The 26,602-nt window shown below is 46.7% G+C and overlaps 2 protein-coding genes across 2 annotated transcripts; both read left to right on the top strand.

Moving 5' to 3' along the window:
- Positions 1 to 5,118: 5,118 nt before the first annotated feature.
- On the top strand, positions 5,119 to 12,723 carry RSPH1 (radial spoke head component 1). The gene is made up of 9 exons (XM_069969405.1): positions 5,119 to 5,311; positions 7,724 to 7,837; positions 8,375 to 8,480; positions 9,489 to 9,579; positions 9,683 to 9,818; positions 9,979 to 10,050; positions 11,040 to 11,160; positions 11,341 to 11,523; positions 12,578 to 12,723. The coding sequence occupies exons 1-9, from the start codon at positions 5,261 to 5,263 to the stop codon at positions 12,586 to 12,588; spliced, it is 885 nt and encodes a 294-aa protein (XP_069825506.1). The 5' UTR covers positions 5,119 to 5,260; the 3' UTR covers positions 12,589 to 12,723.
- An 855-nt stretch (positions 12,724 to 13,578) lies between these two features.
- Positions 13,579 to 26,572, top strand: ART1 (ADP-ribosyltransferase 1). The gene is made up of 5 exons (XM_069969389.1): positions 13,579 to 13,658; positions 20,692 to 20,769; positions 22,943 to 23,687; positions 23,779 to 23,817; positions 25,227 to 26,572. Exons 2-5 carry the CDS (start codon positions 20,701 to 20,703, stop codon positions 25,322 to 25,324), a joined length of 951 nt encoding a protein of 316 aa, XP_069825490.1. The 5' UTR covers positions 13,579 to 13,658; positions 20,692 to 20,700; the 3' UTR covers positions 25,325 to 26,572.
- Positions 26,573 to 26,602: the final 30 nt, after the last annotated feature.

Below are 26,602 nucleotides of genomic sequence, written 5' to 3'. Positions count from 1 at the left end.
TTCTGTAAGAATAATAGCTAAAACAGGAAAAAGAAAAATCCTCTGAATAAGAAACTGCCGAATAAGAAACCAACTTCAGCCTCGTCAGTTCCTGCCTGTTAGCACCATCTACACTGCGGAGTGGCCCCTAGGGGCCTGGGGCATCGCAAGTCAATCCCCCATATAGTGCCCACATAGTAGCCAATGCCCCCATAGAGTGCCCCACATAGTAGCCAATCCCCCATATAGCTCCCAACCGTCCCGGATTTCACGGGACAGTCCCGTTTTCTGGGTGCTGTCCCGCGGTCCCGGAACGGCACCCAGTATTATCCCGCATTAATATTGTCTAAGCTATGCACTAAGTAACCACACCGGAGACTGTTACACTAAACCACTGCACACCAGAGACTGTTACACTAAACCACTGCACACCAGAGACTGTTACACTAAACCACTGCACACCAGAGACTGTTACACTAAACCACTGCACACCAGAGACTGTTACACTAAACCACTGCACACCACAGACTGTTATATAGTGGGAGATGGGAGGACCGTATTGACCGACACACAGGGAGATGGAGGGGGCAGTAATAACTGAGACACAGGGAGATGGAGGGGACAGTAATAACTGAGACACAGGGAGATGGAGGGGACAGTAATAACTGAGACACAGGGGGAGATGGAGGGGGCAGTAATAACTGTGACACACGGGGACATGGAGGGGACAGTAATAACTGAGACACAGGGGGAGATGGAGGGGGCAGTAATAACTGAGACACAGGGGGAGGTGGAGGGGGCAGTAATAACTGAGACACAGGGAGATGGAGGGGACAGTAATAACTGAGACACAGGGGGAGATGGAGGGGGCAGTAATAACTGAGACACAGGGGGAGATGGAGGGGGCAGTAATAACTGAGACACAGGGAGATGGAGGGGACAGTAATAACTGAGACACAGGGGGAGATGGAGGGGGCAGTAATAACTGTGACACACGGGGACATGGAGGGGACAGTAATAACTGAGACACAGGGGGAGATGGAGGGGACAGTAATAACTGAGACACACGGGGAGATGGAGGGGGCAGTAATAACTGAGACACAGGGGGAGATGGAGGGGGCAGTAATAACTGAGACACAGGGAGATGGAGGGGACAGTAATAACTGAGACACAGGGGGAGATGGAGGGGGCAGTAATAACTGTAACACGCAGGGGGCGGGGCACGGGAAGTGTCGCCTAGGAACTGTGCAAACGTTTCCCCTGCCCGCTATAAAACTGCAGTCACGCTATCAGCACTTCACAAAACTGCAGTCACGCTATCAGCACTAGGAATTGCAGTGCTCTTATATACCATGTATTACGGTAATAGCCAGGACTAGTTAGTTCCAGGCTTCAGAATGTGCCAGGAAGATCAGAGGGTGACACCTACATGTAAAGAATGTAAACTCTAAACCCCTTCAGGTCCATTCACCCACTGTTAACCCCTTCAGATCCACAACTGTTTAATTCCCCCACTGTTAACCCCTTCACATCTACTACAATCTAATTCATCCACTGTTAGCCCCTTTAGATCCACAACACTTTAATTCATCCAATTTTAACCCCTTCACATCCACCACAGTTTAATTCATATACTATTAACCCCTTCAGCTCTGGGATTATTTTATTTTTTCTATCTATATGTTGAACAATCCTAAAATTTTTATTTACATCCATAAGAAAATAAATGTGTTTTGCTTCATTCGTGCACTTATATCCACCTTAGGGACGCTTCACATGTACCGGATTCACAGCGGATTTCACGCTGAGAGTTTGCAGCAAAATTCACTGTGAATCCTTGTACTGTGAAGTTCAATGGGGTTACATACCTGCAGCGGAATTTTCATAAATTTAACACCCCCGCAGCCCGCCACCCGGAGCATACATTACCTGCTCGACACTGCGGCTGCATGTGAAGCTCCAGTCGGTCCCACTCAGCCGGTCAGTGCACGGCAGCAGTGATTGGCTGAGCGGGACCAACAGGAGCCAGACGCCTCTCATGCACGCGCAGTGCCGAGCAGGTGATGTATGCTCGGGGGGCCGGCTGCGGGGGTTAAAAGGGCCGGGTCATATACTCACAGCGGAATGAAAATTCTGCTGCAAGTATGTAACCCCATTGAACTTCACAGTACCAGGACTCGCAGCAAATTTCACTGCAGACTCAAATGCGTCATCGCGCACAGCAGACAATCACTGACGAAAGGGCGCTGTCCAACACCCTGTCAGTGATTGGCTGTCATGCATGGTGACACGAATGACGTTTTAACACAGTGCCAACAATGAAAAAGCCTTTGGTGGGATTCCCCCATGCTGTGGCTTGCTGGGAGCAATGGAAGGTAATAAAAGCATTGTTCTTTCGTTCTTATCTCCTTGCCGAGAGTATTCATTATTTTTAAGCTTGTCCTTTAATTCTTGCACTGTCAATATAAAAATCAAATTGTTATCCAATCACACTACCATATCCTAGAAGAACGCTTACTCTTGTACAGATTCTGTGATTTTCAGACATTTTTACTGTAGGAATTTGGAGTAATGTGATGGTAAAATGTCTATTTGGGGCCATATGTCACACTATTTGAAGTCCAATAAAATAACGAAATCAAATTGTTATCCAATCACACTACCATATCCTAGTAGAGCGCTTACTCTTGTACACATTGTGTGATTTTCAGACATTTTTACTGTAGGAATTTGGAATAATGTGATGGGAAAGTGTCTATTTGGGGCTATATGTCGCACACTTTGAAGTCCAATAAACTCACGAAATCAAATTGTTATCCAATCACACTACCATATCCTAGTAGAACGCTTACTCTCGTACAGATTCTGTGATTTTCAGACATTTTTACTGTAGGGATTTGGAGTAATGTGATGGGAAAGTGTCTATATGGGGCTATATGTCGCACTATTGGAAGTCCAATAAAATCACGAAATCAAATTGTTATCCAATCACACTACCATATCCTAGAAGAACGCTTACTCTTGTACAGATTCTGTGATTTTCAGACATTTTTACTGTAGGAATTTGGAGTAATGTGATGGGAAAGTGTCTATTTGGGGCCATATGTAAAACTATTTGAAGCCCAATAAAATCACGAAATCAAATTGTTATCCAATCACACTACCATATCCTAGAAGAGCGCTTACTCTCGTACACATTGTGTGATTTTCAGACATTTTTACTGTAGGAATTTGGAATAATGTGATGGGAAAGTGTCTATATGGGGCTATATGTCGCACACTTTGAAGTCCAATAAAATCACGAAACAGTAGGGGGAAAGTGGCCATGTTTTTGTAGCGCTGGATAACCCCTTCAATGGTTATCCTTCATAAGCCATGAAACTGGTCCCTCCTGTAATTGGAAGTAGTCTACCAAGAGCACTCCAACAACAATAACTATATGGATAACAATTTGATTTCGTGATTTTATTGGGATACAAATAGTGCGACATATAGCCCCAAATAGACATTTCACCATCACATTACTCCAAATTCCTACAGTAAAAATGTCTGAAAATCACAGAATCTGTACGAGAGTAAGCGTTCTTCTAGGATATGGTAGTGTGATTGGATAACAATTTGATTTCGTGATTTTATTGGGATACAAATAGTGGGACATATAGCCCCAAATAGACATTTCACCATCACATTACTCCAAATTCCTACAGTAAAAATGTCTGAAAATCACACAATCTGTACGAGAGTAAGCGTTCTACTAGGATATGGTAACGAGATTGGATAACAATTTGATTTCGTGATTTTATTGGACTTCAAAGTGTGCGACATATAGCCCCATATAGACACTTTCCCATCACATTATTCCAAATTCCTACAGTAAAAATGTCTGAAAATCACAGAATCTGTACGAGAGTAAGCGCTCTTCTAGGATATAGTAGTGTGATTGGATAACAATTTGATTTTTTTATTTTATTGGACTTCAAAAAATGCAACATATAGCCCCATATAGACACTTTCCTATCACATTACTCCAAATCCCTACAGTAAAAATGTGTGAAAATCACAGAATCTGTACGAGAGTAAGCGTTCTTCTAGGATATGGTAGTGTGATTGGATAACAATTTGATTTCGTGATTTTATTGGACTTCAAAATGTGCGACATATAGGCCCAAATAGACATTTTACCATCACATTATTCCAAATTCCTACAGTAAAAATGTCTGAAAATCACAGAATCTGTAGAACAGTAACCCCTCTTCTAGGATATGGTAGTGTGATTGGATAACAATTAGATTTTTTTATTTTATTGGACTTCAAAAAATGCGACATATAGCCCCAAATAGACACTTTCCTATCACATTACTCCAAATTCCTACAGTAACAATGATTCTTATATAAGACAAATGAGAGAAATAAATGACAATGAGCCGGGTTTTCAGGTGGTAAATATTATGTGGCGAAATTTATTGCATCACAAGAAGCGGAACCCCATTCACCTTCTCAGTACAAGGATTCACAGCAAATCTCACTGCAAACTGGCAGCGTGAAATCCGCTGCGAATCCGGTAATGTAAAGTTACCCTTAAGCGGTTATACGTGCAGGAATGAAGCAAAATACATTTATGTTCTTATAGGTGTTAATTAAAATAATAATAATAATAATAATAATAATAATAATAATAATAATCTTTTATTTATATAGCACCAACAGATTCCGCAGCACTTTAAAATTTTAGGATTGTTTTACATATAGTTAGAAAAAAATAAAATATTCCCGGAGCTGAAGGGGTTAACAGTATATAAATTAGATTGTAGTGGATGTGAAGGGGTTAACAGTGGGTGAATGGACCTGAAGGGGTTAAGAGTTGCCATTCTTTAGTCTTACATGTAGATGTTCCCCTCTGATCTTCCTGGCACATTCTGAAGCCTGGAACTAACTAGTCCTGGCTATTACCGTAACACATGGTATATAAGAGCACTGTAATTTCTAGTGCTGATAGTGTGACTCCATTTTTGTGAAGTGCTGATAGCGTGACTGCAGTGCTATAAAGATGGCCGCTGTCTCGCCCGTGTAGGGTCATGTGACACTTACACCATGGAAGCCCGCGACAGCCGTTGGGCGGGACTGGTCTCTATGGAGACAGGATGCGTCTCCTTGGTAACGGGAAGCGGCGACTACAAGAGCAAGAGAGCGGCCACAACACAGAGCGGCGTTCACACCAAGCGGCAGAGCCGGAGCCGGCGCCTTCTTCTACCCGAGCATCCCCCGGTACAGCGGCCCCGACATGTCCGACCTCGGCTCCGACTTCGAGGAGGAAGCTGAACCCGATCTGGGGGTGAGAACCCGAGTATATAGGAGGATATGTGCGGGTGTAAGGGGGTATACAGGAGGGGATATATGGGGCTATACAGGGGGTGTATGGGGGTATACAGGAGGGGATATATGGGGCTATACAGGGGGTGTATGGGGGTATACAGGAGGGGATATATGGGGCTATACAGGGGGTGTATGGGGGTATACAGGAGGGGATATATGGGGCTATACAGGGTGTATGGGGGTATACAGGAGGGGATATATGGGGCTATACAGGGGGTGTATGGGGGTATACAGGAGGGGATATATGGGGCTATACAGGGGGTGTATGGGGGTATACAGGGTGTATGAGGGTATACAGGAGGGGGTATACGGGGGTGTATGGGGGTATACAGGAGGGGATATATGGGGGTATACGCGGGGGGGGGGGGGATGGGGGTATACAGGAGGGGGGTTATGGGGCTATACAGGGGGTGTATGGGGGTATACAGGAGGGGATATATGGGGCTATACAGGGGGTGTATGGGGGTATACAGGAGGGGATATATGGGGCTATACAGGGGGTGTATGGGGGTATACAGGAGGGGGGTTATGGGGCTATACAGGGGGTGTATGGGGGTATACAGGAGGGGATATATGGGGCTATACAGGGGGTGTATGGGGGTATACAGGAGGGGATATATGGGGCTATACAGGGGGTGTATGGGGGTATACAGGAGGGGATATATGGGGCTATACAGGGGGTGTATGGGGGTATACAGGAGGGGATATATGGGGCTATACAAGGTGTATGGGGGTATACAGGAGGGGATATACGGGGTGTATGGGGGTATACAGGAGGGGATATATGGGGCTATACAAGGTGTATGGGGGTATACAGGAGGGGATATACGGGGTGTATGGGGGTATACAGGAGGGGATATATGGGGCTATACAGGGGGTGTATGGGGGTATACAGGAGGGGATATATGGGGCTATACAGGAGGGGGTATACGGAGTGTATGGGGGTATACAGTAGGGGGTATACGGGGTGTATGGGGGTATACAGGAGGGGGTGTATGGGGGTATACAGGAGGGGGTATACGGAGTGTATGGGGGTATACAGTAGGGGGTATACGGGGTGTATGGGGGTATACAGGAGGGGGTGTATGTGGGTATACGGGAGTATACGGGGTGTATGGGGGTATACAGGAGGGGGTGTATGGGGGTATACAGGAGGGGATGTATGGGTGTATACAGGAGGGGGGTTATGGGGGTGTACAGGAGGGGATATGTGGGGGTATACAGGGGTTATGGGGGTATACAGGGGTTATGGGGGTGTACAGGAGGGGATATGTGGGGGTATACAGGGGTTATGGGGGTATACAGGGGTTATGGGGGTGTACAGGAGGGGATATATGGGGGTATACGCGGGGGGGGGTATGGGGGTATACAGGAGGGGATATGTGGGGGTATACAGGGGGAGTATAAGCTATGTACAGGGGTGTATGGCGGTATACAGAAGGGGATATACAGGGGGGTGTATGGGGGTATATAGGTAGGCAGTCAGTGGAGTATACATGGGGGTCAACAGTCAGTAGAGTATACATGGCGGTCAGCAGTCAGTGGAGTACACATGGTGGTCAGCAGTCGGTGGAGTACACATGGTGGTCAGTAGTCGGTGGAGTATACATGGGGTTCAGCACTCAGTGGAGTATACATGGCGGTCAGCAGTCAGTGGACTATACATGGCGGTCAGCAGTCAGTGGACTATACATGGCGGTCAGCAGTCAGTGGACTATACATGGCGGTCAGCGGTCAGTGGAGTATACATGGCGGTCAGCAGTCAGTGGACTATACATGGCGGTCAGCGGTCAGTGGAGTATACATGGCGGTCAGCAGTCAGTGGAGTATACATGGCGGTCAGCAGTCAGTGGAGTATACATGGCGGTCAGCGGTCAGTGGACTATACATGGCGGTCAGCGGTCAGTGGAGTATACATGGCGGTCAGCAGTCAGTGGAGTATACATGGTGGTCAGCGGTCGGTGGAGTATACATGGCGGTCAGCGGTCAGTGGAGTATACATGGTGGTCAGCGGTCGGTGGAGTATACATGGCGGTCAGTGGTCAGTGGAGTATATATAGCGGTCAGCAGTCGGTGGAGTATACATGGCGGTCAGCGGTCAGTGGAGTATACATGGCGGTCAGCAGTCAGTGGAGTATACATGGTGGTCAGCGGTCGGTGGAGTATACATGGCGGTCAGCGGTCAGTGGAGTATACATGGTGGTCAGCGGTCGGTGGAGTATACATGGCGGTCAGTGGTCAGTGGAGTATACATGGTGGTCAGCAGTCGGTGGAGTATACATGGCGGTCAGTGGTCAGTGGAGTATACATGGTGGTCAGCAGTCGGTGGAGTATATATAGCGGTCAGCACTCGCTCCTCTTCCCTCCGCAGGAATATGACGGTGAGAGGAATGAAGCCGGGGAGAGACACGGACAAGGCAAAGCGCGACTTCCAAATGGCGACACATATGACGGGATGTACGAGAACGGGCGGCGGCACAGCCAGGTGACCTCATTAACCCTGTAATCCCCATCACGCACATCACACACATCACACATTATACATCACAAGTATCACACATATTATACATCACACATATCACACACATATTCCACATATATCGCACACATCACACATCCTATATATATCACACACATCCTACATATATCACACACATCCTATATATATCACACATATTATACATCACACATATCACACACATCACACATATTATACATCACACATATCACACACATCACACATATCACACACATCACATATCACACACATATTCCACATATATCGCACACATCACACATCCTATATATATCACACATTATATATCACACACATCCTACATATATCACACACATCGCACACACATCCTATATATATCACACATATCACACACATCACACATCTTATACATCACACATATCACACACATATTCCACATATATCGCACACATCACACATATTATATATCACACACATCCCACCTGTCACTGCTGGTAGCTGATGATGGATGATTCCTCCTCACAGGGGACGTATCGCTTCAAGAATGGCGCACGCTACATAGGGGAGTATTACCAGAACCGCAAGCACGGGGTCGGGACCTTTATGTATCCAGACGGCTCCAAGTATGAAGGTAACGTATAGCGGTGATACATTATACGGTGTATATAGCGGTCATACATTATACAGTGTATATAGCGGGGGGATACATTATACAGTGTATATAGCGGGGGGATACATTATACCGTGTATAGCGGGGATACATTATACAGTGTATATAGCAGGGATACATTATAAAGTGTATATAGCGGGGATACATTATACAGTGTATAGCGGTGATACATTATACAGTGTATATAGCAGGGATACATTATACCGTGTATAGCGGGGATACATTATACCGTGTATAGCGGGGATACATTATACTGTGTATAGCGGAGGATACATTATACAGTGTATAGTGGGGATACATTATACCGTGTATAGCGGGGATACATTATACCGTGTATAGCGGGGATACATTATACCGTGTATAGCGGGGATACATTATACCGTGTATAGCGGGGGATACATTATACCGTGTATAGCGGGGATACATTATACAGTGTATAGCGGGGGATACTTTATACCGTGTATAGCGGGGATACATTATACATTGTATAGCGGGGGATACATTATACCGTGTATAGCGGGGATACATTATACCGTGTATAGCGGGGATACATTATACCGTGTATAGCGGAGGATACATTATACCGTGTATAGCGGGGATACATTATACCGTGTATAGCGGGGGGATACATTATACAGTGTATAGCGAGTATACATTATACAGTGTATATAGCGGGGATACATTATACTGTGTATAGCCGGGATACATTATACAGTGTATAGTGGGGATACATTATACCGTGTATAGCGGGGATACATTATACCGTGTATAGCGGGGATACATTATACACGGTATATGGTACAGTCTCCAGCCCTGATCCTTCTAGTCTCCAGCCCTGATCCTTCTAGTCTCCAGCCCTGATCCTTCTAGTCTCCTGCCCTGATCCTTCTAGTCTCCAGCCCTGATCCTTCAGTCACCCTGCGGGTTTATCCCCATCACTCACTCTGCTCCTCTTGTCTTCGGCTCCAGGTGACTGGGTGGACGACCAGCGTCAGGGTCAGGGGGTCTACACCTATGCCAACGGTGACGTGTACAGCGGGGACTGGTTCGCCCATCAGAGGTACTGAGCTTGACATTATACCGCCCCCTCATGCTGAGCGTGACATTATAGCGCCCCCTCATCCTCCCCCACCCATCCCAGTAACACATCTCCTCTCCTTTAGGCATGGGCAGGGGGTCTACACCTACACCGACACCGGATCCAGATACATCGGCACCTGGGTGAACGGCAAACAGGACGGAGCCGGGGAGCTGGTGCACCACAACCACCGCTACCTGGGGAAGTTCTCCAGCAACACCGTGAGTGACGGCTAAAGAGGGTGTACTGCTCACAGCTGGGGGTCTGTTACATAGTGTCCTGTGAGCGGCACTCACCCTGCCCTGATACACTGATACAGACCCCCAGCTGTGTGAGGTCAGGGCCTCAGCCTCACGTCTTCTCTCCTTCCATTCTCTGCAGATTCTCGGTCCTGGGAAATACGTATTCGACATCGGCTGCGAGCAGCACGGATCATATGTGCAGGCGGAGCAGGTGAGCGCCGATCCCTCAGACATCACCAGATACTGTCCATCAGAACCCCACCTCTATCACTACAGAGCTGTAATCATAATGCTGCTGTTATATCATGTTATCCCCCAGAGCTGCACTCACTATTCTGCTGTTACATTATCTCCCATCCTCCGGACCTGCACTCACTATTCTGCTGTTACATCATGTCTCCTCTAGAGCTGCACTCACTATTCTGCTGTTATATCATGTTATCCCCCAGAGCTGCACTCACTATTCTGCTGTTACATCATGTCTCATCCTCCAGAGCTGCACTCACTATTCTGCTGTTACATCATGTCTCATCCTCCGGAGCTGCACTCACTATTCTGCTGTTACATCATGTCTCATCCTCCAGAGCTGCACTCACTATTCTGCTGTTACATCATGTCTCATCCTCCGGAGCTGCACTCACTATTCTGCTGTTATATCATGTCTCATCCTCCAGAGCTGCACTCACTATTCTGCTGTTACATCATGTCTCATCCTCCAGAGCTGCACTCACTATTCTGCTGTTACATCATGTCTCATCCTCCAGAGCTGCACTCATTATTCTGCTGTTACATCATGTCTTAGGCACATAGGCAATGTGTTATAAATGTCATGGCACAGTCCTAACAGTGGTTCACATTGTGTTGAAGCAGCAGCCGCAGCCGCTTCCCCTCATCCGGGGGAGGTTGGGGGCGCCTTCCATCCCAGGGCACAAGGAGACCCCTGTAATTGAGGCCGTTGTGCTGAACACCTCTGCTATGTCACAGGTCCTGGCCGTTGTGCAGTGTTTCTGCATGTGGTTGATGTAGTGCATGCTCAGAGATAGATGACATCTGGGGGTCCCACCTACAGGATTATGACTGCACCAGCCAGCGGTCACCCCCTTTAGAGACCCCCAGTGTAGTATCTGCAGGCAGTATGGCATGTGCTCATACCATAGGGGAGACTTGTATCCTAAGTGTCTGATCCTGATCATCACACAGGAGAAGGAGGAAGAGGAGGAGGAGGAGCCGCTGGCTGTGCCCATAACACGATGGAACCCAGAGAAGATCAGCAGCCTGACCCTGTGGTCACCGACAGCCGTGGTGCAGCCACCCGCTCCAGGTATTATACATACTGGTGTCATAGACCCATTCAGTCATCTCATGGTAAGCTACACAGTAACACACTGTGTGGGGTGGGGGGTCCGAGGACATATACCGCTACAGCCTTATGCAGGGTTGGTGATCAGTTGTGTGTATCTTCAGCCTCCTCCCAGCCTCTTACCATCTCCTCATCTCCTAGTGGTCGGAGAACCATCTGCATCAGACACTGTGGAAGCTGCTGCTGACCATGTAGACCAGAATGCAACAACCTTTGAGGCACAGAGTCAGGAAGAGTCCTCTGAACGTGTTACTGCCGATGCTGAACCAGTCCCAGAGTTACCTGACAGTACAAGAGGAGAAGGCGGCAGAGAGCTTGAGGAAGGTAAATGTCCGATGTTAAAGGGTTCATCTTAAAGGTACCAAACCCCTTAATCTACTGTCATCTGCACAGAATAACATTGGTGAAGCACCATTAACTGTGATGTGTGATGTCAGTGATTCTTATAATTAAGGGGGCCTGGAAATGCAGCTAGACAGTTTCCATTACTAAAAAAAGCTGGAATCAGTGCATTCCATAACCCAGAAGCTCTGGAATCAATGCGTTCTATTACTCAGAAGCCCTGGAATCAGTGCACTCCATTACTCAGAAGCCCTGGAATCAGTGCATTCCATTACTCAGAAGCCCTGGAATCAGTGCACTCCATTACTCAGAAGCCCTGGAATCAGTGCACTCCATTACTCAGAAGCCCTGGAATCAGTGCATTCCATTACTCAGAAGCCCTGGAATCAGTGTATTCCATTACTCAGAAGCCCTGGAATCAGTGCATTCCATTACTCAGAAGCCCTGGAATCAGTGCACTCCATTACTCAGAAGCCCTGGAATCAGTGCACTCCATTACTCAGAAGCCCTGGAATCAGTGTATTCCATTACTCAGAAGCCCTGGAATCAGTGCATTCCATTACCCAGAAGCTCTGGAATCAATGCATTCCATTACTCAGAAGCCCTGGAATCAGTGCACTCCATTACTCAGAAGCCCTGGAATCAGTGCACTCCATTACTCAGAAGCCCTGGAATCAGTGCATTCCATTACTCAGAAGCCCTGGAATCAGTGCATTCCATTACTCAGAAGCCCTGGAATCAGTGCATTCCATTACTCAGAAGCCCTGGAATCAGTGCATTCCATTACTCAGAAGCCCTGGAATCAGTGCATTCCAGTACTCAGAAGCCCTGGAATCAGTGCATTCTATTACTCAAAAGCTCTGGAATCAGTGCATTCTATTACTCAGAAGCTCTGGAATCAGTGCATTCTATTACTCAGAAGCTCTGGAATGAATGTATTCTATTACTCAGAAGCTCTGGAATCAGCATTATTCTATTACTCAGAAGCTCTGGAATCAGTGCATTCCTTTGCTGATATTATGGATTTTTCTTGCAGACGGCAGCTGAGACAACGAGGAGCATGAACCATCTGCATCATCCAGAATGGACGTCATGAGTCAGAACAGCCGGGGCCCCCGGGGGCCGAACACTGCATCAGCTTCTATACCACCTGCTCATAAATAAACAGTGTTCACCCCCAGACCGAGCCGTGTGGTCATTACTTTCTGTATAGGGGGTCTCATCTCCCTGCAGTTATAGAGGGTGGGCTCCTGTATATGAGAGCGCTGTGTACCGGGGGTCTCCCTCTAGTTATAGAGGGTGGGCTCCTGTATATGAGAGCGCTGTGTACCGGGGGTCTCCCTCTAGTTATAGGGGGTGGGCTCCTGTATATGAGAGCGCTGTGTACCGGGGGTCTCCCTCTAGTTATAGGGGGTGGGCTCCTGTATATGAGAGCGCTGTGTACAGGGGGTCTCCCCGCAGTTATAGAGGGTGGGCTCCTGTATATGAGAGCGCTGTGTACCGGGGGTCTCCCTCTAGTTATAGGGGGTGGGCTCCTGTATATGAGAGCGCTGTGTACCGGGGGTCTCCCCGCAGTTATAGAGGGTGGGCTCCTGTATATGAGAGCGCTGTGTACAGGGGGTCTCCCCGCAGTTATAGAGGGTGGGCTACTGTATATGAGAGCACTGTGTACAGGGGGTCTCATCTCCTCATAGGGGGTCTCATCTCCCCACAGTAATAGGGGGTGGGTTCCTGTATATAAGAGCGCTGTGTGCAGGGGGTCTCATCTCCCCACAGTAATAGGGGGTGGGCTCCTGTATATGAGAGCGCCGTGTACAGGGGTCTCATCTCCCACACAGTAATAGGGGGTGGGCTCCTGTGTAGTAGTGTGTGACTGCACTCATACTCCACACTGGATACAGGAATATACCATTACCATATCTACCGATCCCGTGACCCCTGTCATCCCAGCACTTTCCCTCGGTGGTGCTGCGGGGGGTGTATGAGGGTCACTGGCTGTCACTGACAGCTGTCGTCTTTCTGCTTCTATATTAAGAACAGGCTGTCAGGCTTCAGACATATCTGAGCTCAGGGCCGGGGGCCTCACAGGCAGAGAGGGTCTCGAGACCGTCCGGCAGGTAAACGTGTATGTGTATGAGAACTGGGGGCCGTGTGTTGTGTGCCTGATGGGGGGGGGAGATTAGTTATTACACTCCATAAAGTTTATATTCAGGACCCACAGAAACTGAATGCAAGATATATATCTTCTGATCCCTGGGGGGCTGTGGAAGATGATGAGGGGCCCTTGGCTGTAACCTCAGGGACACAAATCACTCTTAGTCCACCCGTAAGCTCACAGAGGTATATGGAGTGGGGCAACAGGTTCTCATTGAGGAGATCCAAATGGTGTATTGAGTTTTTCAGGCGGTGGCTGATGGGAAACAAATATGCAAATAGGTTGTCCTCCAGTAAGATGGATGAGGGACACGTGTAGATTGCAAAAGATAGAGGAGGGACACATGTAGACTCTGGAGAATGGATGAGGGACACATTGAGATTCCAGAAAAGGGATGAGGAACACGTGTAGATTCTGGAGGATGGATGAGCGATACGTGTAGATTCCAGAGGATGGATGAGGGACACGTGTAGATTCCAGAGGATGGATGAGGGACACGTGTAGATTCCAGAGGATGGATGAGGGACACGTGTAGAGTCCGGAGGATGGATGAGCGATACGTGTAGATTCCAGAGGATGGATGAGGGACATGTGTAGATTCCAGAGGATGGATGAGGGACACGTGTAGATTCCAGAGGATGGGTGAGCGATACGTGTAGATTCCAGAGGATGGATGAGGGACATGTGTAGATTCCAGAGGATGGATGAGGGACACATTCAGATTCCAGAGGATGGATGAGGGACACATTCAGATTCCAGAGGATGGGTGAGGGACACGTGTAGATTCCAGAGGATGGATGAGGGACACGTGTAGATTCCAGAAGATGGATGAGGGACACATTCAGATTCCAGAGGATGGGTGAGGGACACATTAAGATTCCAGAGGATGGATGAGGGACACATTCAGATTCCAGAGGATGGGTGAGGGACACGTGTAGATTCCAGAGGATGGATGAGGGACACGTGTAGATTCCAGAAGATGGATGAGGGACACATTCAGATTCCAGAAGATGGATGAGGGACACATAGATTCTGGAGGATAAATAAGGGACACATTGAGATTGTAGATTGCGGAGGATGAATGAGAGATGTGTAGATTGCGGAAGATGGATGAGGCATACGTGTAGATTGCGGAGGATGAATAAGACATGTGTAGATTGCGGAAGATGGATAAGGAACATGTGTAGATTCCAGAAGATGGATGAGGGACATGTGTAGATGCCGGAAGATGGATGAGGATGATGTGTAGATTCCGGAGGCTGAATGAGGGACACGTGTAGATTCCGGAGGCTGAATGAGGGACACGTGTAGATTCCAGAGGATGGATGAGGAACATGTGTAGATTCCGGAGGCTGAATGAGGGACACGTGTAGATACCAGAAGATGGATAAGGGACACTTGTAGATTCCGGAAGATGGATGAGGGACACGTGTAAACTCTGGAGAATGGATAGGAGGTGTGTAGATTCCGGAAGCTGAATGAGGGACACGTGTAGATTTCGGAGGATGGATGATGAACATGTGTAGATTCCGGAGGCTGAATGAGGAACACATGTAGATTCCGGAAGATGGATGAGGGACACATGTCGACTCTGGAGGATGGATAAGAGGTGTGTAGATTCCGGAAGATGGATGAGGAACATGTGTAGATTCCGGAGGCTGAATGAGGGACATGTGTAGATTCCAGAGGATGGATGAGGAACATGTGTAGATTCCGGAGGTTGAATGAGGGACACGTGTAGATTCCAGAAGATGGATGAGGGACACGTGTAGACTCTGGAGGATGGATAAGAGATGTTTAGATTCCAGAAGATGGATGAGGGACACGTGTAGATTCCAGAAGATGGATGAGGAACATGTGTAGACTCTGGAGGATGGATGAGGGACACGTGTAGATTCCAGAAGAAGGATTAGGAACATGTGTAGATTCCAGAATATCGATGAGGGACACGTGTAGATTCCAGAAGATGGATGAGGGACACGTGTAGATTCCAGAAGATGGATGAGGAACACGTGTAGATTCCGGAAGATGGATGAGGGACACGTGTAGGTTCTGGAGGAGGAGAGACACATGTCAATTCTGGAGGATGGTTGAGGGACATGTGTAGATTCTGGAGGATGGATGAGGGACACGTGTAGAATCCGGATGAGGGACAAGTGTAGATTCTGGAGGCTGGATGAGGGACACGTGTAGATTTCGGAAGATGGATGAGGGACACGTGTAGATTCCAAAAGATGGATGAGGGACACGTGTAGATTCCGGAAGATGGATGAGGGACTCGTGTAGATTCCAGAAGATGGATGAGGGACACCTGTAGATTCCAGAAGATGGATGAGGGACACGTGTAGATTCCAGAAGATGGATGAGGGACACGTGTAGATTCCGAAAGATGGATGAGGGACATGTGTTGATTCCGGAGGATGGATGAGGGACATGTGTAGATTCCGGAGGATGGATGAGGGACACGTGTAGGATCCGGAGGATGGATGAGGGACACGTGTAGAATCCGGAAGATGGATGAGGGACACGTGTAGACTCTGGAGAATGGATGAGGGATATGTGTAGATTGCAGAGGATGGATGAGGGACATGTGTAGATTCCGACAGATGGATGAGGGACACGTGTCGATTCCGGAGGATGGATGAGGGACATGTGTAGATTCCGGAGGATGGATGAGGGACAAGTGTAGATTCTGGAGGATGGATGAGGGACACTTGTAGATTCCGGAAGATGGATGAGGGACATGTGTAGACTCTGGAGAATGGATGAGGGATATGTGTAGATTGCAGAGGATGAATGAGGGATATGTGTAGATTGCGGAGGATAAATAAGAGAAGTGTAGATTGCGGAAGATGGATAAGGAACACGTGTAGATTCCAAAAGATGGATGAGGGACACGTGTAGATTCCGGAAGATGGATGAGGAACATGTGTAGATTCCAGAAGATGGATGAGGGACACGTGTAGATTCCGAAAGATGGATGAGGGACACGTGTTGATTCCGGAGGATGGATGAGGGACATGTGTAGATTCCGGAGGATGGATGAGGGACACGTGTAGGATCCGGAGGATGGATGAGGGACACGGGTAGACTCTGGAGAATGGATGAGGGATATGTGTAGATTCCGAAAGATGGATGAGGGACACGTACCAATCCTGGAGGATGGATGAGGGACATGTGTAGATTCCGGAGGATGGATGAGGGACAAGTGTATATTCTGGAGGATGGATGAGGGACAAGTGTAGATTCTGGAGGATGGATGAGGGACACATGTAGATTCCGGAAGATGGATGAGGGACACGTGTAGATTCCGGAAGATGGATGAGGAAAATGTGTAGATTCCAGAAGATGGATGAGGGACACATGTAGATTCTGGAGGAGGAGGGACACGTGTCGATTCCGGAGGATGGATGAGTGACATGTGTAGATTCTGTAGGATGGATTAGGGACAAGTGTAGGTTCTGGAGGATGGATGAGGGACACGAGTGGATTCCAGAAGATGGATGAGGGACACGTGTAGATTCCGAAAGATGGATGAGGTACATGTGTAAATTCCGGAAGATGGATGAGGGACACATGTAGATTCTGCAAGATGGATGAGGGACACATGTAGATTCTGCAAGATGGATGAGGGACACATGTAGATTCCGGAAGATGGATGAGGGACACGTGTAGATTCCGGAAGATGGATTAGGGACACGTGTAGATTCCGGAAGATGGATGAGGGACACGGGTAGACTCTGGAGGATGGATAAGGGATATGTATAGATTGCGGAGGATGAATGAGGGATTTGAGTAGATTGCGAAGGATGGATAAGAGATGTGCAGATTCCGGAAGATGGATGAGGAACATGTGAAGATTCTGGAGGATGAAAGATACATGTTGATTCTGCAGGAGGAGGGACATGTGTCAACTCCGGAGGCTGAATGAGGGACATGTGTAGATTCCAGAAGATGGATGAGGGACACATGTAGATTTCGGAGGATGGGTGAGGGACACGTGTAGACTCTGGAGGATGGATGAGGGTCATGTGTAGATTCCGGAAGATGGATGAGGGACACGTGTAGATTCCGAAAGATGGATGAGGGACACGTGTAGACTCTGGAGGATGGATGAGGGTCATGTGTAGATTCCGGAAGATAGATGAGGGACACGTGTAGATTCCGAAAGATGGATGAGGGACACGTGTAGATTCCGGAAGATGGATAAGGGACACTTGTAGACTTTGGAGGATGGATGAGGGATACGTGTAGATTGCGGAGGATGAATGAGGGATACGTGTAGATTGCCGAGGATGGATAAGAGATGTGTAGATTCCGGAAGATGGATGAGGGACACATGTAGATTCCGGAAGATGGATGAGGGATACATGTAGACTTTGGAGGATGGATGAGGGACACGTGTAGATTCCAGAAGATGGATGAGGGACACGTGTGGATTGCAGAAGATGGATGATGGATATGTGTAGATTCCGGAAGATGGATGAGGGACACGTGTAGACTCTGGAGGATGGATGAGGGATACATGTAGACTTTGGAGGATGGATGAGGGACACGTGTAGATTCCAGAAGATGGATGAGGGACACGTGTGGATTGCAGAAGATGCATGATGGACATGTGTAGATTCCGGAAGATGGATGAGGGACACGTGTAGACTCTGGAGGATGGATGAGGGATATGTATAGATTGCGGAGGATGAATGAGGGATTTGAGTAGATTGCGAAGGATGGATAAGAGATGTGCAGATTCCGGAAGATGGCTGAGGAACATGTGAAGATTCTGGAGGATGAGAGACACATGTAGATTCTGCAGGAGGAGGGACATGTGTCAATTCCGGAGGCTGAATGAGGGACATGTGTAGATTGCAGAAGATGGATGAGGGACACATGTAGATTTCGGAGGATGGATGAGCGATATGTGTACATTCTGGAGGATGGATGAGAGACGTGTGGATTTCAGAAGATGGAGGAGAGACGTGTAGATTCCGGAAAATAGAAGAGGGACACGTGTCGATTCCAGAGGATGGATGAGGGACACGTAGACTCTGGAGGATGGATGAGGGACATGTGTAGATTCCGGAAGATGGATGAGGGATACGTGTAGATTCCGGAAGAAGGATGAGGAACACGTGTAGATTCCAGAAGATGAATGAGGGACACGTGTGAATTGCAGAAGATGGATGAGGGACACGTGTAGATTCCGGAAGATGCATGAGGGACACGTGTGGATTCCAGAAGATGGATGAGGGACACATGTAGATTTCGGAAGATGGATGAAGGACACGCATAGACTCTGGAAGATGGATGAGGGATACGTGTAGATTGCGGAGGATGAATGAGAGATACGTGTAGATTGCGAAGGATGGATAAGAGATGTGCAGATTCCGGAAGATGGATGAGGAACATGTGAAGATTCTGGAGGATGAGAGATACATGTAGATTCTGCAGGAGGAGGGACATGTGTCAATTCCGGAGGCTGAATGAGGGACATGTGTAGATTCCAGAAGATGGATGAGGGACACATGTAGATTTCGGAGGATGGATGAGGGATAAGTGTAGATTCCGGAGGATGGATGAGAGACGTGTGGATTTCAGAAGATGGAGGAGACACGTGTAGATTCCGGAAAATAGATGAGGGACACGTGTCGATTCCTGAGGATGGATGAGGGACACGTGTACAATCTGGAAGATGGATGAGGGACATGTGTAGATTCCAGAAGATGGATGGGATATGTATAGATTCCGGAGGATGGATGAGGGATACTTGTAGATTCGGGAGGGTGAAGGAGGGACACGTGTAGATTCTGGAGTATGAATGAGGGACACGTGTAGTTTCTCGAGGATGAGGGACACGTATAGGTTCAGGAGGATGGATGAGGGACACGTGTAGATTCTAGAGGATGAGGGACACGTGTTGGTTCAGGAGGATGGATGAGGGACACGGGTAGATTCCGGTGGATGGATGAGGGATATTTGTAGATTCCGGAAGATGGATGGGATATGTATAGATTCCGGAGGATGGATGAGGGGTACGTGTAGATTCTGGAGGATGAATAAGGGACACGTGTAGATTCCGGAGGATGGATGACGGACACGTGTAGGTTCTGGAGGATGGATGACGGAAACGTGTAGGAGGATGGATGAGGGACACGTAGATTCTGGAGGATACATGAGAAACGTGTAGATTCTGGAAGATGGATGAGGGACACGTGTAGATACTGGAGAATGGATGAGGGACATTTCTAGATCCCACAAATTTTGGATTGATCTACAGTAGATTCTAGAAAACAGAGGAATAAGACTGTAGTCCTGGGGTGCACTTGAGGACAGGGGTGTCTAGTGATGGCCTCCAAGTGGCTAAGAATTTTATCCAGGTTCTTCGTCATGAGAACAGAGAGTCTTCCCTAAACATTTGTAAAAGTTCTGGATCAGTTTATAATATACAACAAAATTTGAGCTTCAACCTTCCTCTCCAAGACCACCACTACCTTTATCACACCAGGCCCCTTCTTCTATTGCTCCATTCTTCAGTCCTGATGTCCATTGTAGACACTATTAGGGGTGGACAGGGGTCACATGGGCTCTGACCAGTCTCCAGGGCCCCCTACATGTCCTGTGTGATCTGATTCCTTTCTGTCATAGTCGCAGGAACCTTTCCAGCAGTTTGCTCTACAGAAGCTCTTCTGTGGGATTGGAGCAGAAGGGCTAGCCTTCACCCCCACACTTATCAATGGTCCTTGGGTCCCATGTCCCTGTTCCGGGTCCCTGGTCATCATGACTTGGTCAGCACTGATCAATACATACTGAAGACCCCACAAGACCAGTTACTCAGGACTTACACAAAACTATTTCCACAAGACTGACCAGTCACTTGACCCCCCCCCCCCACTGGAGCCCCCATGGTCTTCTCTTATATATAACAATGTGATGATTCGTCTTTATTATTTTCCACCAACTTCACTATGAAATCTGCAATAATTCTCTGTATATTACAGAACAGAAAAATGGCCGAGTATTATTACACTGCAACAACCATCATCATAACCCTGACAATACTGAGCCCAGTTATACAGGTGAGATACCACCATACTCACCCATAGGGTATTATAGTAGTTATATTATTGTATATAGGGCACAGTATTATAGTAGTTATATTCCTGTATATAAGAGCAGTATTATAGTAGTTATATTCCTGTATATAGGAGCAGTATTATAGTAGTTATATTCCTGTATATAGGAGCAGTATTATAGTAGTTATATTTCTGTATATAGGAGCAGTATTATAGTAGTTATATTCTTGTATATAGGAGCAGTATTATAGTAGTTATATTCCTGTATATAGGGGGCAGTATTATAGTAGTTATATTCCTGTATATAGGTGCAGTATTATAGTAGTTATGTTTGTGTGGAGCGAGAGACCTCAGCACAGCCAGGTAGTGGACTAGCCAGACCTTGATAGTATGGAGTGCAGGTACAGGTGGAGGGGGCTATCTCCAGGGAATAAAATAGCTGTACGGGTGGTGCACGGGCAGGAGCGAAGCAGTTCAAACAATGCGTGTAGGTAGACAAAAAAGTCCAGCATTCACCGGTATCGGAGGTATAACAGCTTATGTCTTTATTCCATCTTGCGATGTAAGCAGGGAGGGAGAGGGTGCGCGGCGTGACTCAGATGGCGACCATCTGAGTCACGCCGCGCACCCTCTCCCTCCCTGCTTACATCGCAAGATGGAATAAAGACATAAGCTGTTATACCTCCGATACCGGTGAGTGCTGGACTTTTTTGTCTACCTACACGCATTATAGTAGTTATATTCCTGTATATAGGAGCAGTATTAAAGTAGTTATATTCCTGTATATAGGAGCAGTATTATAGTAGTTATATTTCTGTATATAGGAGCAGTATTATAGTAGTTATATTCTTGTATATAGGAGCAGTATTATAGTAGTTATATTCCTGTATATAGGGGGCAGTATTATAGTAGTTATATTCCTGTATATAGGAGCAGTATTATAGTAGTTATATTCCTGTATATAGGAGCAGTATTATAGTAGTTATATTCCTGTATATAGGAGCAGTATTATAGTAGTTATATTCCTGTATATAGGGGCAGAATTATAGTATTTATATTCCTGTATATAGGAGCAGTATTATAGTATTTATATTCTTGTATATAGGAGCAGTATTATAGTAGTTATATTCCTGTATATAGGAGAAGTATTATAGTAGTTATATTCCTGTATATAGGAGCAGTATTATAGTAGTTATATTCCTGTATGTAGGAGCAGTATTATAGTAGTTATATTCCTGTATATAGGAGCAGTATTATAGTAGTTATATTCCTGTATATAGAGAGCAGTATTATAGTAGTATATCCCTGTATATAGGAGCAGTATTATAGTAGTTATATTCCTGTATATAGGAGCAGTATTATAGTAGTTATATTCTTGTATATAGGAGCAGTATTATAGTAGTTATATTCCTGTATATAGGAGCAGTATTATAGTAGTTATATTCCTGTATATAGGAGCAGTATTATAGTAGTTATATTCCTGTATATAGGAGCAGTATTATAGTAGTTATATTCCTGTATATAGGAGCAGTATTATAGTAGTTATATTCCTGTATATAGGAGCAGTATTATAGTAGTTATATTCCTGTATATAGGAGCAGTATTATAGTAGTTATATTCCTGTATATAGGGGCAGAATTATAGTAGTATATCCCTGTATATAGGAGCAGTATTATAGTAGTTATATTCCTGTATATAGGAGCAGTATTATAGTAGTTATATTTCTGTATATTGGGGGCAGTATTATAGTAGTTATATTCCTGTATATAGGAGCAGTATTATAGTAGTTATATTCCTGTATATAGGGGGCAGTATTATAGTAGTTATATTCCTGTATATAGAGAGCAGTATTATAGTAGTATATCCCTGTATATAGGAGCAGTATTATAGTAGTTATATTCCTGTATATAGGAGCAGTATTATAGTAGTTATATTCCTGTATATAGGGGGCAGTATTATAGTAGTTATATCCCTGTATATAGGAGCAGTATTATAGTAATTATATTCCTGTATATAGGAGCAGTATTATAGTAGTATATTCCTGTATGTAGGAGCAGTATTATAGTAGTTATATTTCAGTATATAGGAAATGGTACGAGGGGTTAGTATTACAGCTGGTTATATTCAGCATGTATGATGTAGAGACTTATGTCACTATTCTTATAACCTGCACCAGGTTGACAGTCACAGGGTTTCTAGAAGAGAAGTCTTTTCCACTAAGGAATCTATTCTGGATATGGCTCCCACGTCCTTTGATGACCAGTACAGAGGATGCAGCGATGCGATGGAGGAGGAGATCCCTCAGCTCTTCCAAGTGGAGTACTCCACAAATAAGGAGTTTGCGGACGCTTGGGACACGGCCACCTTTAAGTGGCAGCAGGAGAAGAAGAGATATGTGAATTTGCCCAAGGGCTTTAAGGACGAATACGCCATCGCTCTGTTCGCTTATACCATCAATGGTCCTCTGCACAAGGTCTTCAATGAGGCGGTGCGAGAGGCCGGACAGTCCAAGCAGTATTACCTGAGAAACTTTAAGTTTAAGGTTCTCCACTACTATCTGACTAAGGCTCTTCAGATCCTGGATGCGGTGGAGACCCCGGCCTGTCACACGGTTTTCAGAGGGATCAGAGGGATTAAGTTTAAGTCCGAGTCTCGTAAACCGATACGATTTGGACAATTCACGTCTTCTTCTAAGAACGACCAGAATGCTTTGCAATTTGGAGAAGACACTTTCTTTAGCATCCAGACCTGCTATGGTGTCAACATCAAGAACTTCTCCTTCTTTCCGGGGGAGGAAGAGGTTCTTATTCCTCCCTTTGAAAAGTTTAAGGTGACAAACTTCAGCCAAGAAAGAGAAAGGAACCTGATAACTCTGCAGTCTCTGGAGAAGTCCAGTGTCTATAACTGTGAACTGGTGAAAAGTGAGTGATGTCCACCATGATACCAGCCTATGACTGCTGGATGAGGTATATCGACATCAGGGCATTATAATGGTATATCTTTCTCTTACAGACAGAAGATGCAAATCGACCTGGTGTCCATTCAATTCAGGTAAAGCAGATCCAGAAGCCTCCTCCCCACCCACTAACCTTTCAGTGCCTGTCCCTGATGTGGTAGGAGGTGCACCGGGTCAGTAAGCCTACACAGGTATTGCTGGACTGTTCTGCACCTCCCCAACTCCCTCTCCCCCCACCCCCGCTCTCCTGCACCTCCCTAAACCCCTGTCCCTGTTCTCCTGCACCTCCTTAATCCCCTGTCCTTGCTGTTCTGCATCTCCCCAACCCCCGTCCCTGCTGTCCTGCACCTTCATAATCCCGTCCCTGCTCTCCTGCACCTCCCTAATCCTCTGTCCCTGCTGTCCTGCACCTCCACAATCCCCCGTCCCTGCTGTTCTGCACCTCCATAATCACCTGTCCCTGCACCTCCATAATTCCCTCCCCGTTGTTATGCCTGCACCTCCATAATCCCCTCAATGCAGTCCTGCACCTACATAATCCCCTCTCTGATGTCCTGCACCTACATAATCCCGTCTCTGATGTCCTGCACCTCCATAATCCCGTTCCTGCGGTTCTGCATTTCCATAATCTCCTGTCCCTGCTGTCCTGCACCTCCATAATCCCGTCCCTGCTGTTCTGCATCTCCATAATCTCCTGTCCCTGCTGTCCTGCACCTCCATGATCCCGTCCCTGCTGTTCTGCACCTCCATAATCCTGTCCCTGCTGTCCTGCACCTCCATAATCCCGTCCCTGCTGTCCTGCACCTCCATAATCTCCTGTCCCTGCTGTCCTGCACCTCCATAATCCCGTCCCTGCTGTTCTGCACCTCCATAATCCCCTGTTCCTGTTGTTCTACACCTCCATAATCCCATCCCTGCTGTTCTACATCTCCTCAATCTCTCACTGCTGCTTTTCCACCTTTCATACCCCCCTCCAAGTCTGAAATTCTGATCCTGCTTGGATCTCTGCTGATCACCACTTCCTGGTCTCCCCTTGATGCACAGAATATAGCCAATCACTGGCCGCTGTAGTCACCCACCTCTATCAGTGATTGGCTGAGCGGCATTCCCAGTCATTTCCTGTGTATGGAGCGAGGACCAGGAGGGGAAGATCAGTGGTGGCCTTGGGAGATCGGAGGAGTATGGAGCAGTGGGGGATCAGGGAGTAGTTAGTAGCACTTCTTTCCCAGTTTGATACTGGTCAAAAAAAAGAGAAAAGTTGTAAACCCAAAAGAGGCTGCACTCAACATGGATAATTACGGTAGTTACGGTTGTACAGTTTTGCACGGTTTGGCCCCAGAGCTGTAATCATAATATACCATCAGTAGTGAGAAGCTCCTGGGTCAGTGAGTTATTCCACTCTTCCTCTCAATCAGTCCCCATCCTGTAGTAGCTGATCCCATGTATATATGTATGTACTGTATGTATATATACAGTAGCTAAGAGGTTTATATGACTCCCCCAGCCTCCAGTATTCAGATCACAATCAAGTCCCAGAAGGTGATCCTAGTCGGTGGGCTGCTTCTTCTATCACATGGATTGGGACAAGTCTTCTACCTGTGACCCAATGGACTGGACATAGAGGAGCGGGTGAGGCACGGTGACAGTGGGATAAGACGTCTACACTTCTCCAGACTTGTCAGATCTTCTACCAAGAGCCAAGAGCTCCCAGAGCAGAACTTCTGTGTGTGTGATGGAGGGCGGCACAGCCACCAGCGACGGAGGAGAGCCAATGTCTTCTTTACTATCTGTTTCTATAAGGTGTGTGATATACCGTATATATGTATTCTCTTGTGTGTGATGGAGGGCGGCACAGCCACCAGCGACTGAGGAGACCCAATGTGTCCTGTACTATCTGTATCTATAAGGCGTGTGATATACTGTATACATATCATCTGGTGTGTGATGGAGAGCGGCACAGCCACAAGCTATGGTGCATAACCCAATGTCTCCTGTACTACCTGTATCTATAAGGCGTGAAATATACTGTATATATATCATCTGGTGTGTGATGGAGAGTGGCTCAGCCACCAGCGACGGAGAAGACCCAATGTGTCCTGTACTACCTGTATCTATAAGGCGTGTGATATACTGTATACATATCATCTGGTGTGTGATGGAGAGCGGCACAGCCACAAGCTATGGTGCATGATCCAATGTCTCCTGTACTACCTGTATCTATAAGGCGTGAAATATACTGTATATATATATCATCTGGTGTGTGATGGAGAGTGGCTCAGCCACCAGCGACGGAGAAGACCCAATGTGTCCTGTACTATCTGTATCTATAAGGAGTGTGATATACTGTATACATATCATCTGGTGTGTGATGGAGAGCGGCACAGCCACAAGCTATGGTGCATGATCCAATGTCTCCTGTACTACCTGTATCTATAAGGCGTGTGATATACTGTATATATATATCATCTGGTGTGTGATGGAGAGTGGCACAGCCACAAGCGACGGAGGAGACCCAATGTGTCCTGTACTACCTGTATCTATAAGGTGTGTGATATACTGTATACATATCATCTGGTGTGTGTGATGGAGAGCGGCACAGCCACAAGCTATGGTGCATTACCCAATGTCTTCTGTACTATCTGTATCTATAAGGCGTGTGATATACTGTATATATATCCTCCTGTGTGTGATGGAGGGTGGCACAGCCACCAGCGACGGAGGAGACCCAATGTGTCCTGTACTACCTGTATCTAAAAGGCGTGTAATATACTGTATATACATATCCTCCTGTACTCACTACATGGTGTAATTTGCTGACTGCTGATCAGACCAGAGGGGTCGGCTTTACTGTATAATGATTAAAATACTCATCAATATTAT

Source organism: Dendropsophus ebraccatus, chromosome 5, assembly GCF_027789765.1.
Source record: "Dendropsophus ebraccatus isolate aDenEbr1 chromosome 5, aDenEbr1.pat, whole genome shotgun sequence".
NCBI classification, from domain to species: domain Eukaryota; kingdom Metazoa; phylum Chordata; class Amphibia; order Anura; family Hylidae; genus Dendropsophus; species Dendropsophus ebraccatus.
The sequence above is the reverse complement of the archived record's forward strand: the minus strand, read 5'-3'. Positions and strand labels throughout refer to the sequence as shown.

What these genes read in the sequence shown, in the direction of transcription:
- RSPH1 (XM_069969405.1), top strand. Translation starts at nt 5,261, where the DNA reads ATGTCCGACCTCGGCTCCGACTTCGAGGAGGAAGCTGAACCCGATCTG. An exon ending in GGAAGTTCTCCAGCAACACC is followed by an intron (nt 9,819 to 9,978) that starts GTGAGTGACGGC and finishes CATTCTCTGCAG; the next exon opens with ATTCTCGGTCCTGGGAAATA. An exon ending in GGTGCAGCCACCCGCTCCAG is followed by an intron (nt 11,161 to 11,340) that starts GTATTATACATA and finishes CTCATCTCCTAG; the next exon opens with TGGTCGGAGAACCATCTGCA.
- ART1 (XM_069969389.1), top strand. Translation starts at nt 20,701, where the DNA reads ATGGCCGAGTATTATTACACTGCAACAACCATCATCATAACCCTGACA. An exon ending in TAACTGTGAACTGGTGAAAA is followed by an intron (nt 23,688 to 23,778) that starts GTGAGTGATGTC and finishes TTTCTCTTACAG; the next exon opens with ACAGAAGATGCAAATCGACC. An exon ending in CTGGTGTCCATTCAATTCAG is followed by an intron (nt 23,818 to 25,226) that starts GTAAAGCAGATC and finishes TGACTCCCCCAG; the next exon opens with CCTCCAGTATTCAGATCACA.